Source organism: Mobula hypostoma, chromosome 2, assembly GCF_963921235.1.
Source record: "Mobula hypostoma chromosome 2, sMobHyp1.1, whole genome shotgun sequence".
Lineage (NCBI taxonomy): Eukaryota > Metazoa > Chordata > Chondrichthyes > Myliobatiformes > Myliobatidae > Mobula > Mobula hypostoma.
This window is the reverse complement of record NC_086098.1, coordinates 201868003-201881439: the sequence shown is the minus strand read 5'-3', so window position 1 is coordinate 201881439 and position 13437 is coordinate 201868003. Positions and strand designations below refer to the sequence as shown.

Here is a 13437-nt window from a genome sequence, read left to right as displayed (position 1 = left end):
CACAGATTACTACAGGATTATGTAAACTTCCAATGCTCTTGATTTTTTAATTTAAAAAGTCACCAGCTTCACCAAAAGAATTATGAACATTATACTCTAATTAGAAAAAAAAGCTACAAACATTATCTATGCCTGAAAATGTACAGAACAATTCCAACAGCTGAAATTCATTACAATAGCCACCATTGGCCTTTGATCCTAACAATGTCTGGAATGTGGGGTGAGGAAAGGTTATCCAATCAGTAAATGTGGGTAAGTTTCTGTGTTATTTGGATGTTTGCAGAAAAGACTGGACTTGGAATAGTGGAAGTGCAGGGAAAGTGGCCAGTTGCCACTATAATCAGCTTCATATTCATTTGATTAGGCCCCATACTAATCTATTGTAAGATTAGGCCCCATGAGAATCCATCTGAAGATGAGGCACTTTGTTAAAGAACCATATAGGAGAAAAGACTCCCTCCTCCAGCCACATCCTCTTGGACATCAAAGACTAAACTTGTTTTGGCTGAAATAAGCCTTGACATAATAATATCCGAATTCCCCATAACCAGGTCCAAGTTGATTTAAACCTTTCCTTTTGTAGTCCAGATAGAAATGCACTGGAGATATGCTACTGCATCCAAAGAGATAGATGATAAATTACAGTGGGACAATAATAGGACACTGGTACACAGTTACCATTTTTATGTGGTGAGTTCATTAAAAAAAGGACAATAGTGAACAATGAAAAGTTTCATAAGGATATCAACTTAAGTAACAACCTAAGTTGTTTGTTAGCCATCTTTGGCTGTCATCTTCTTTCTTTTATCTGTAAAATGTCACGTAACACCAATTAAAGATACCCACAAAAATGACACGATAAAAGTTACATGCTGCAATACTTAATGGAAACAAAATTGTCAACCAATTGTTCAAAATGTCTTTTTAACTCAGTGTACTTGGGGCATCTACATGAAAGTTGGTGTATGCAAAGAAGACTATTCTAGTGACATAATGAAGGAAGCTGCAATTCCAGAACAAACCTCATCCTTGAACAGTCACATTCTTCTGGCCTCTTTTTTTTCAAGTGACCCCTGACCTCTCGTAAGTTCTTTATTTTGGTTTGGAGGGTTTCAATCTAAGGACAGAGGTCAAGGGAGGATTACCTGCTTATATCATTAAACCACCAGAATCAAATTTTCATGTGGTGCAGATTGTACAAAGTATATTTCTAGCTGTAACATTTAAAATAATATATTGTGTCTTGAATATATTAAAAAAACATTTAATAGGTTACTCAGCTAATCAAATCCACACTTTCATATTGACAATGTTGAGACGAGACTGATTGGTATCTTACTTACTTAACAGAGAGGAGAAATAGCTAGAGGTTATTTAATGAAGATATTACTCTGCCAAATTATTCATTGAAGGCCAAAGGTATTAAAGAACAATTCCAAGGCATTACTTTAATAATTAAAATCAGCATCATGCAAACCTGACTGACTAAAATCCACAGATTCCTGTGCAATAGACTCAATAAGGTTATGTTAAGATGGTTCCAAACGGTACTTAATCAATACTCAGTTAATCCTTTTTTTTCACCAAGAATTCATTGGACCCTCTGTTAATATAACTTTAACTGCTGGGTCTTTTCCATGAAGCTACATGGAATTCAATGGCGAAATCTTGAGACTTGATTATTTTAAACTTGCCTTCTGGTTTTAGGTAAAGTTTCCTGTATGATTAGAAGACAAACACTTGGAAGTGTGAAACTTTCCACTGAAATTGTTTACACTATTATCTTGTGAAGTCATGACCTATATTAATTTCAAATTAATTCATTCATTGTTTTGAATAAGAGATAAGTTTCATTTATAGCTTGTGTTGGGACATGTATGATAATGCATTTTGGTAAAAGGAACAATAGTGCAGACTATCATCTAAACGGGGAGAAAATTCAAACATCAGGAGGTGCAAAGGGACTTAGGAATCCTTGTGCAAGACTCCTAGAAGGTTAATTTACAGGTTGAGTCTGCGGTAAGGAAGGCAAGTGCAATGTTGGTATTTATTTCAAGGGTAATAGAATAAAAAAACAAGAAAATTATGCTGAAGATTTATAAGACATTAGTCAGAGTGCACTTGGAGTATTGTCAACAGTTTTGGGCCCCTTATCTCAGGAAAGGGTGTATTGTCATTGAAGAGAGTCCAGAGGAAGTTCCTGAGGATGATTCTTGTAATGAAGGTGTTAACATTTGAAGAGCATTTGGCAGCTTTGGGCCTGTAGTCTCTGGAATTTAACAGGAGCTCACTGAAACCTACTGAATGTTGCAAGGACTAGATAAGGTGGGTATGGAGAGGATGTTTCCTCTGGTGGGGGTATCCAGAACCAGAGGGCACAGCCTCAAAATTGAGGGACAACTTTTTAGAACAGAAGTAAGGAGGAATGTTTTTTAGCCAAAGAGTGGTGAATCTGTGGAATGTTCTGCCACAGACTGTGGAGGAGGCCAATTCCATGGGTATATTTAAAGAGAAAGTTGATAGATTCCTGATTGGTCAGGGCATCAAGGGATATGGAGAGAAGGCAGGTGTATGGGATTGTAAGCACAAAATAATCTGCAGATGCTGAGATCAAAGCACACTCACAACACGCTGGACGAACTCAGCAGGTCGGGCAGCATCTGTGGAAATGATCAGTTGACGTTTCGGGCCGGAACCCTTTGTCAGGACTGTAGAGGGAAGGGGCAAAGGCCCTATAAAGAAGGTGGGGGGAGGGTGGGAAGGAGAAGGCTGGTAGGTTCCAGGTGAAAAACCAGTAAGGGGAAAGATAAAGGGGTGGGGGAGGGGAAGCAGGGAGGTGATTGGCAGGAAAGGTGAAGAAAGAATAGGGGAAGACGTAATGGGTAGTAGAAGGAGGCAGAACCATGAGGGAGGTGGTAGGCAGCTGGGGGAGGGGGCAGGGTGACATAGGGATAGAGGAAGAGAGGGGGAGGGAATTACCAGAAGTTGGAGCATTCTATGTTCATACCAAGGGGCTGGAGACTACCTAGATGGTATGTGAGGTGTTGCACCTCCAACCTGAGTTTAGCCTCATCATGGCAGTAGAGGAGGCCATGTATGGACATATCTGAATGGGAGTGGGAAGCAGAGTTGAAGTGGGTGGCTACTGGGAGATCCTGTCTGTTGTGGCAGACGGCGCGGAGGTGAATGGGATCTGGAATCAGCCATGATGAAATGGCAGAGTGGTTTCGATGGGTTGAAAAGCCCAATTCTGCTCCTATGTCTTACGGTCTTATGGTCCAGCTGGAGATTAGAATCTGCACTAAGTATGTACAAAATTCAATGCATTGATACAGAAATTTTAAAAAACCATTAGCACAAAAATATTCCAGACTCTACATTATGCATGATAAGAATAATATACTTTCAGAATTGATTCAGGGAACACTGAAATTATTTACATTTTTCATGAGTACATTTCAAAATGAAATGTTACTACTTATTTCTCTATGACTAACCTCATGGTCAATGTGTAGTTTGTGATCCTTCCATGCTTGAAGTGATTTGTATAGATCACCATCGCACTGAACAGTGTCATTGGCCAATATGAAGCACCTATGAGAATGACAGAACAGGCCGTGTAATTCTGTTTCTCAGCACATAAGCTATGTATAGTAATATACTGACATTTACGGCAGAAGCTGTATGAAAGTAAGTAGTATTCTTTCACAGTAGGCAATAATCTTTGGTTAGTAACCTGGAAGTCTAGACTATTGGTCTGAAGATGCAAGTTCAAAGCCTCCCACAGCAAATTCAGTAAATGAAACAATTTTTTTTATGATTTACACTCAACATTGTTCTTGATTTTGCAAATTGAGATATCTTTAACACCCTCAGACTTCATAAGGGGAGAAACAACACTGTATCTTTGTGTTTGGGTTAAGTTACGAACTTTTCTCATATGAGAAGAAACTTTCCCCTCATGTTTCCCCTGAACTTGCCTTCCATCCTCCTCCAATCCAATACAAATTTTACAATTCCATGTTCTTTCATCCACCATTCCTCCTTAATCAAAATCATTGCAATTCCTTGCATAGTTCCTGAGAAGAGCTTCTGTGGGTCCTTAGTAATGGCATGAGTCCCGTCCTAGGGAGATTAACAATTTATTCCATTTTTAAACAGGAGCCAGATTGTGGAATGTGGATGAAGTTCTGACATTGAACTTCTCTGAGGCGCTAGCCTGTCTGCTGCATTCTTTTACGTCTTTCATCCAACTCCTGGCCTGATTTAAAATGCTTTTAATTCAAAGGCAATTCTTCCACACACAATTTGAATGCCTCTTAAGAATTCCTGGAAATCAAGATAAATAACATACACCAAGATAAAATCAGTTGAAGTAGGCTAAGATTTGGCTAACCAATGTGATACCTCTGAATCAGAATAGAAACATATTTTCTTGCATTCCTGGTTGCTGAATAATATGACAAGTAAATGCAAATAAAAGAGATGTTAAATAACTTTACTAAATAAATATTGTTAAATGTGGCAACTTACTTATGTGTAACTTTAATTGAAGAAGGTACAATTAATTCATTGCTATTGCCAGTGCCACTGCTTTCACCCATGTTTTCTTCATCCTCATCTGCTACATCGTGTCGCTTTGGCAAAACAGGATCAAATCCCTCATCTAGATCCAGATCATAAACTTCTCCCTCAAGTTCAATGGATACGGATCGGACTGACCGATTTCGTATATAGCTTTGCTTAAATTCTGAAAGCAAAAAATAAAAACATTAATGAGACTGGAGCCGGCTGGTGGCTCAGTGACATCAGCGCCGGACTCCGGAGCGAAGGTTCCTGAGTTCGAACCCAGTCGGGCCGCTCCCGGGCAAGCTTTCCATCCGTGCCAGGTTGAGTGCCGAGCTCGCAACTTGGCCTCGTAAAAAAACTGTGCTGTGAGAAGGACGTGGGGGACCCCTCACAGAATCTTTCCTCCGAGACAACCACTTGAAACGTGGTCGCCAAGGCTCTGGCAGAGTATGGCACACACAAAAAAAAATGAGACTGGACTATGAAGTGCGCGCCTAAAGCTGTAAGGAACAAACATCACAAGTTACTCGCACAACTGTAGACTGAGGTGAGTGTGGTAGGATTCAAAGACAGCTGTATCTTGAAAAATCTGGCAGTGAAAGTACATGCAGAAAGAATAGTGCTTTACTTTACCTTCTTTAGTGGGACAGAACAAATGTATAGTGAAGATAATTTGTTACTCACAAACACAGAATTGTCCAAAGATTTAAAATCTCAACACACCCTGTGAGATGATATGGAGTAGTTGTGAGAATAGAGGGGCAAAGAGAGAGTGAGAAGTGTAATTTGTTAGTCTAATTATATTTTTTTCAGCTGACTCCCTGTAGCTGCTAACTGTACATAGGACTATAAAATTTGTGATACTAGCTCACCTCTGGAGATCTATCTTTGTACTGTTGGAAATACTAATAGCTAAGTGGTATTGGATCAGTTGAAAATATTTAGAAAAAGTCCTGAAGGACTCTCTTATTTATATGCAGTCTTTCATTTCTAATGTAATGGTTACTGACTTCGGGCTAGTTTGCTAATCTTGCTTTTTAAACAATAGCTGCAACTTGTAAGATTACAAACAATTGTAAGGAAACTTCCAACTCTCAGTTGTTTAACTGCTGGTCATAAATGGAAGTCAGTCTTCAGTTCTTAAAATATAAATAACAAGCAGTAATCAGCTTGAAGTTAAAACAAATACTGTCTTTATGACAGCTCTGCGAACAAGCTTTGTAGATAGTAGATGCTCTGTGCGTGAGAAGCATGATTGAGCTCATTGCCCATGGTTTATTATTTCTCTAGATGCAGTATAAGATAATGGGTTATTTAAATAGTTTGCTTCCAGTAGACAAACTGACTCTAAGTTGCTTAGTTCAAAGAAGCTTGCAGGATTAGATGGATAATATCATTTAGTATATCAAAAAAACTGTTGTGTTTATAGCTGGGAGGTTTATGCACTCAAAGAAGTTAGCTTTACAAGATTAAATGTGAACGGTGAACATTAAACTTGTGTCTCCAAAATGTGTTTAGACCATTTGTGTTAAAAGGGTATTTGAGGAAATATCATATGTGTGTGAAGTCACCCAAGTGGTAGGAAAAGGGCATAAACATAGAGTGCAGTTCAGGCTTATTAGAATAATATCAAGAAGAAGAATAATAGGAAGACAAGGTGAGTAGAATCCAGTCATCTGGCTTAGGTTTTAAAGTTCAAAGTAAATTTATTATCAAAGCACACATATGTCGCCATATTCAACCCTGAGATTCATTTTTGAGGGCATATTCAATAAATACATAATAGAATAATAACTATAATAGAATTAATGAACGATTGCACCAACTTGTGAGTTCAATCAGTGTAAAAAGGTAATAAACTATGCAAATACAAAAAGAAAGAAATAATAATAAATAAATAAGCAATAAATATCAAAACATGAAAGTGAGTCCATAGGTTGCAGAAACATTTCAATGACGGGGTAAATGAAGTTGAGTGAAGTTTCCCCCTTTGGCTCGAGAGCCTGTTGGTTAAGGGTAATAAGTCTTATCCTCCAAAGATATACCAGTTGGTAGGTTAAATGGTCATTGTAAATTGTCCCATGATTAGGCTGGGATTAAATTGGGGGATTGCTGGGTGGTGTGGCTCAAAGTGCCTATTCTGCACTATATGATAACAAATAAGTAAATAAATAAATAAACTGTTCCATGATTAGTTTCTGAAATTTGTGGTGTGAGCCCTGAGGCTCTTGTACCTTCTTCCTGATGGCAGCAGTCAGAAGAGAGCAAGGTAGAAGTTTATGCAACAGATGGTTCGTTTATCTACATTATTGGTATGTCTTTTTTTTAGTTTATAGGAATTGCACCAGTGTTTTGGAAATCCTTTGTATTTTAGAAATGGTTTGAAATTTGGAAATGTTTTATAAGGTAGAAATCCTCTTTGAGTTATAAATATATTTGAAGAAAATTAGATTTAAACCCATAACACTAAAAATAAATGAACTGTGTTTTAAACTAGCTGGAAATATATTCTCCTTGGTAGAGAAGGGGACCTGTACTGTGTTGAATACTTCAGTAATATCTGAGTAGTATTGTAAATATACTGTTTGATTAAGCATTATTGGCCTTCATTATTCATTATGGTTATATGTATGAAGCACATGAATGGCATACCTCATTATGCCATCATGTCATATGTAACCGCTGCACTGAACTAAAACAAAATAAACACATCATCCTGTGCTCCTGTGTTTTTCTTTTGAATAGTTTCTTAAGTTACAAAATGTAACAATAGCATTGAATGAATTTTAAAACGAACCCGAGAAAAATACCTGCCTGTTGAAGTGCAACACATTTTTTTCTTCTTCAGAAGGGAGAGAGAGACAATCGATTTAAAAATAAACGGCACGTATTTCTTCAGAATGGGGAAGGGAAACAGTTGAGAAAAAAAAACAGAAACCTGATGAAATTTACGGGTACATAAACAGAGAATTCTGGGTGATAATAATAAATGAAAAAAAAACAGAAATGGCTGGTTACATTGGAAAGACAGACACATTTGATTGCCCAACAGATAACTGGGTGAGGTAATCTGAATGAATTGAGCAGTATTTCAAGCAAATGGAATAGCTGTTAAGAAGTGAGTGCAGGATTGCGGAGTATATGTGGAAGGCCACACAGGTTGCTTAAAAGTTTAATTGTTCCAGCCAAACCAGCTAAAGTGAGCTTTGATGGTATTGTGAACATGATGCGGGAACATTTAGAATCGAGACCATTGTTGATTGCAGAACGTTTTGGGTTTCATAAGCAGAATCACAAGGAAGGGGAGTCTATTTCAGCTTATGCAGCGGAATTGAAGAAATTTTCCGAGTATTGTCAGTTCAGTGGTGAGCACTGTGAGATTGTTTGGTTTGTGGAATCTTAAAAGAAAGCATTAAAAATGGTTCCTAACTAAAGCACAACTTGCATTTAAAAGAGTTGTTGAAATTGCTGTATCAATGGAAACAATACCAGAGATGCAAATGAGTTGCAAATAGGAATGAAAGTGAGCATGAACAAAATTGCACCATCTAAGCAAAACCTGCTTGGCTAAACCTTGGTGTTACCTTTGTGGTAGGGGCTCACATACACCACACTAATGCAGGTTTAAAGGCAAAGCTTACAGTAAATGCAAAAAAAAGTAGGGCACATATGAAGAACATTTTGGGCAGCCGAAAATGAATAGACTGCCCAGGGAAGGGAAAAAGATAAAAAGTCAAGTCACAGTTTCAAAAGAAACACTAATCTACATGATGTTGATGAAAAATCTGATAATGTTAAGCGTTACACAGGACTGAGTAGCCTTGAGATTTACAATGTGAAAACTAACAGGAGACAAACGTTATGGCTTCTACCAGCAGTGAATAGTAAATTAATTAAAATGGAAGTGGACACTGGCTCAGCTGTTTCAGTCATTCTACAAAATGAATTTGAATATCATTTCAAAGATACTAAACTGAAGCCAGCAGATATCCAACTAAGAACTTATAATGGAGAAAAGATAATTTCTGTGGGAATGACATCGGTAACAGTGAAATACAACAACTAACAAGCCATACTGGGTTTATAGGAGTTAAAAACAGGAGGGCCAGCATTGCTGGGCCGTGATTGGTTGAGTCAATTACAACTTGATTTGAATTTGACTGGCGATCCATCCACTATTTGCATCCCACACTCAAATATATCAAGGGTAAAAACTATTAAATGAAAATGCCACACCCAAGTTTTATAAAGTCTGTCCAGTTCCATATACCATCTGTAATAAAGTAACCTGCAATCTACTACGTTTGTAGATTGCATGGAAGCTGAAGGAATTCTTTCCAGGACTGAGTGGAGCTGACGGCTAACAACAGAGGCCAGTAGCCAAAAATAATGGGTCTGCCAGGATCTGTGATCATTTTAAGGTCACCATCAACCCAGTATTGAAAATAGATCAATACCCTCTGCCCAGTATAGAGGATATTTTTGCAAACATTCTGGAGGGAAACACTTTACCAAAAGTGGATTTAGCTGAGGCCTACTTCAGACAGAGGTGGAAGAAGAGTCCAAAGTGTTTCTCACCATAAACACTCACAAAGGGCTTTACCACAATAGTAGAATTATTTTCGGAGTAGCATCTGCACTTGCACTCTTGCAGGAAGTTATGGGCCAGGTGCTGCAGGGCTGTTGAGGCACTCAGTGTTACCTGGATGACATCATTGTTACCAGTGAGGATGACGTGCAAGGTCTCCAAATTCTCAAAACAGTGTTAAAAAGATTAGAAGCTTAAGGGCTTCTTTAAATCAAGCATCACTTACTGTGGTCACTCATTTGACACAGAAGAATTACACAAGTGTGCTGAGAAAATTCAAGCAATGATGGATGCCCCGAGGCCAAAGCACATATCACAACTGTGATCCATTTTAGGATTTGTCAATTACTATAACAGATTCCTCCCAAATGTGTCTACTATGCTCCACCAAATTTACAAAATATATATTCTCCCTAATACGAATTGAAAGTCTCCCCCTTCTGGCAGAGATTATCCAAAGGGAAGCGATAAAAGACCCCACACTGTCTCAGGTCTACTTGACAGCCCAAAATGACTGAATGTGCAGCAGAAATTCCAGTTCCTCCATTTTTACCACTGCTGGTTTGAATGTGACCCTGATGGGGGTTTCTTTATGTGGAAATTGAGAGTTGTACCATCCAAGCTGAGAGTTGAAGTGTTGGAGGAGCTAGCTACTTGTCATTCATCTAGGAGTGGTCAAAATGAAAGGTTTGGCTCAAAGCTTTGTCTGGTGGCCTGGGACAGGTCAGCCTATCAAGCAGCGTACCATGTGCTGCTCGGAATGCCAACACGTTCAGAGAGTAGTACCTCTCCATCCCTGGCAATGGCCTGCATTGCCCTGGCAGGGGACACGTGATTTTGCTGGACCACTCATGGGCACAGATTTTTTGGTAGGAGTGGATGCAGCTACAAAGTGGCCAGAAGCGTTCCTAATAGCTTCCACTACAAGCTCGCAGATTGTTGATGTGTTGAGAAGCCTCTTCTCAAGAGTGGTGTTCCAGAACACTTAGTCAGTGACAATTTGCCACAGTTTGTTCTGAACAGTCTCAGTTATTTCTGAAAATGAGTGGAATAAGACATATTACATCTGCATTGTTTCACCCAGCTACAAATATCTTGGTAGGAAGTTTTGTCCAGATTCTAAAGAATGCACTGCGACAATCTTAACATACACACTACACTGACACTGAAGCAGAAACTCGCCATTTGCCTCCTTGTATATCACAATGCAGCACACTCCACAGCCAACAACTCACTGTTCCTGTTTCGTCCCTTGAACTCTTGCTTAGATCTCCTCAAAACCAATTTAAGAAGGAACATGCAAGACAATCAGTTGAGATGAATTGAGGGCTCCTAAACAGGGAGCTTTGATGTTTCACTCCTGAACAAGCAGTCTTGGCGAGGGACTACTAAAGTCATCAAAAGTGGGTATTTGGAAAGATTAAGGACAGAACTGGATCACTCTTCTGCACAGTGGAGATTGTATCTGATGTCATCTGGAGGTGGCGCATCGATCGGATGAGGAGAGCAGGCAATTGATAGAGAAGGTGTCCAGAGCTGTCAGAACCACTTCCTGCAGTCGCATTCCCAGAGTCAACTCCTACAACCACCACAGAGGAGGCACCAGAACCTGACACTGTTTCACAGCCACAAGTCTCACAAGGGTGTAGAGTATTTACTATTTCAGTAATATTTGAAGAATATTGTAAATATATTGTTTGATTAAGCATTCTTTGTGTGTTTACATTATTTGTTATGGTTTCTATATACAAAGTACGTGAATGGCAGTAAGTATGACATTATACTACCACGTCATATGTGAGCACTGCACTAAAGTAAAATGAAGTAGTCATGTTATCCTGGGGTCCCGTGTTTTTCTTTCAATTAGTTTCTTAAGTTACAAAACGTAATAGGATGCACCGCTAGAATAATGGGTACTGGCTACTAAAGCTTGCCATGGAGAATAAACAGGAAAGCAAACTAGTCTTTGAAGATTGTGTAGTTACAGTATAATCTCCCTTTAGTGAGAGTGCTCGTGGTTATTTATATCCGATCAGTTTAAGATCTCGTTTGAGTTTAAAACTTTGCAGTCAGCAAATCCTATACCATCACACATTTTACACTTAGCTTATTATGAGCAGAAGGAAGGAACTGCATAGTTTTGAAAGTTTGACTTGCTATCTAATATGCAAGTCCGATGTAAGTATGAAGTTCTGTTTGGTCAGTCCAGCAGGGACAGAAAAATGCAAACCTTGGTGATCAAAGAGAATGCTTCTATTTCAGCCATGACAAGTAAGGTTTTATCCTAAAATTAATACCTCTCAGCCACTAAGGTAGTGGAGTTAGAAAATGTGATCTAGCCAGTCCTTGGGACATTAGGTTGTTTGCAGATTGACCTCTGGAATGAATGTGAAAATACACGAGGCTCAGCTTGCAACAGAGAGTGAAGGAGAAAGGGAAGGTATCCTGGTGTCAGCTTTCACATAAGGTACTGTAATCTCTCACTGTTGTGTAATGGAATTTCATCACAGAATTAGGAATTCTTGTCTTGTTATTTATCAACAGTTCCTAGTCAGGACTTTGGCACAGCTGATAGTAATTTAAATACCGGCCCATGATAATACTGATAATATGACTATAGTTAAAAAGATAAAAGCGGAAATCAAAGTGTTGAGAGGGGGTGTGGTTATGGGGGTAGAGAAATGGAGAGGAGGGTGGTGGAGAGATTTCAGAAAGGAATTCCAGAACTTAGAGGCTTGATAGTCACGTGCACCGCTAACAGTTTTAGCTTCCTTTCTCCAGCTATTTTCCTAATTTGGGGTTGACAGGTGAGAAATCAAATAACACTCCCTACTATTTTCATATGTTTATTTACCGTGTGATCATTTCAGTTTGTCACATGCAGGTGGTAATGACCAGAGAGCTCTTTTTCCTGTGCTGTCCTTCTTGGTCAGGCTGGAGAAGGAGAAATTGACAACCTCTCTTATAGCTGCCAAGGGTCTGAGTTCTGGAGATCCTATCTGAGATCCTTCCACCGTAGTCCCCTCCCTCCCACCTCCTTCCTCTCTTCATTTCTCTCACTTCTCACTTTCCTCTTTTAACATGCTCCCTTCATCGACATTTTAGGTAAAGCCTAAGGCTTTTCTCTCATTACGTCAGCTGATTTTGATGGTGCTCCTATCAACCATTTGACTCTATTTTGATATGTTAAAATGATACACTGTACAAGTGTAAGTTATTGTTGTAAAGTGAAAACAAAGGGAATGCAGTGGATATGGGATGAAATTGTGCTTTCTAATGATCGCTGATTCTCCGGTTGACATTAAAACGAAGTGTTCAAATCATAGTAAAGGAATTAGTGGTGATTTCTACAATGCCAAAACCAAGTGAATTTTGGATGGAACCTGGCAGAAGTGATGGAAAAGGACAATATCAGCTGGTAAAACATTCCTGATATGATTCACAGTCATATTGTGCTGCATTCCAGAAGTGATCCATTGCTGCCATTTTATCCTTGAGAATGTTTGGCTTGCACTTTGCACAGATGAGTGCTCAGAACACTGTGTTTTGCAAAATGTAAAGGGGGAAGAAAATCAAATGGAAGAGCAAGATGGTAACAGAGAAAGACAAAACGGAGCCAAAATTAAAATTTTTAGTAAATAAATATTCTGAAGCAGAATATATAATGGAAATGTAATAGACAAAAATAGAAAAAAAATTAGGAGAGAACTTTAACAAAATAGATTGGATATGATACTGTAGTTGCATAAAGATAAATATATTGAAAGTTATTGGCGGAAAAAATTACCAATCTCATGAATGAACACGTGGGTGGACATAAATTTGCTTATTGTTATTTGCCAGTGATTTCCTGGTTGTGTCCAACACTGGACTTGTCAAGAAGCTCAGAATGGAACATGAACTCACAATAATTGTTCGGCATTTTACTTAGAAAAACCTGCCTATGAAACCAGCACTGAAAAAGGTTTCAAACTCATTGCTATTATGGAGCCTGCTGTTTATTATTTAATGAAAAATTAATGATATGTATTAAATTTATTTTGAAGTTATAAATTTTTTAAACTATTATAATTACATGTCTGTTATTGTTTCATTAAAAATAATTTATGTGCTAGTTTTCATCATGTTTGACTGTTACTAAGCTGTGGGATATGGCTTAATTGGCTATGAATAATTATTCAGTAGTTGCTTGTGTGGGGGTTGTTCTTCCTTTAAACATCTGGTTCCCCCATCCTATACATTTCAGATCAGTCTATGGTATCTCCCCCATCCTATCATTT

The 13437-nt window shown here is 38.5% G+C and overlaps 1 protein-coding gene across 9 annotated transcripts in view; it reads right to left on the bottom strand.

The window, feature by feature from the left end:
* Window positions 1-13437, bottom strand: part of LOC134342810 (extracellular sulfatase Sulf-2-like) — a 352386-nt gene that overhangs the window by 25371 nt on the left and 313578 nt on the right. For all 9 annotated transcript variants that reach the window (XM_063041404.1, XM_063041405.1, XM_063041403.1 and 6 more), the window contains 3 exons: window positions 4534-4750; window positions 3498-3594; window positions 1023-1117 (listed from right to left, as the gene is read on the bottom strand). In XM_063041404.1, the coding sequence (XP_062897474.1) occupies window positions 1023-1117; window positions 3498-3594; window positions 4534-4750 (409 nt within the window). The remainder of the gene's footprint in view (window positions 1-1022; window positions 1118-3497; window positions 3595-4533; window positions 4751-13437) is intronic.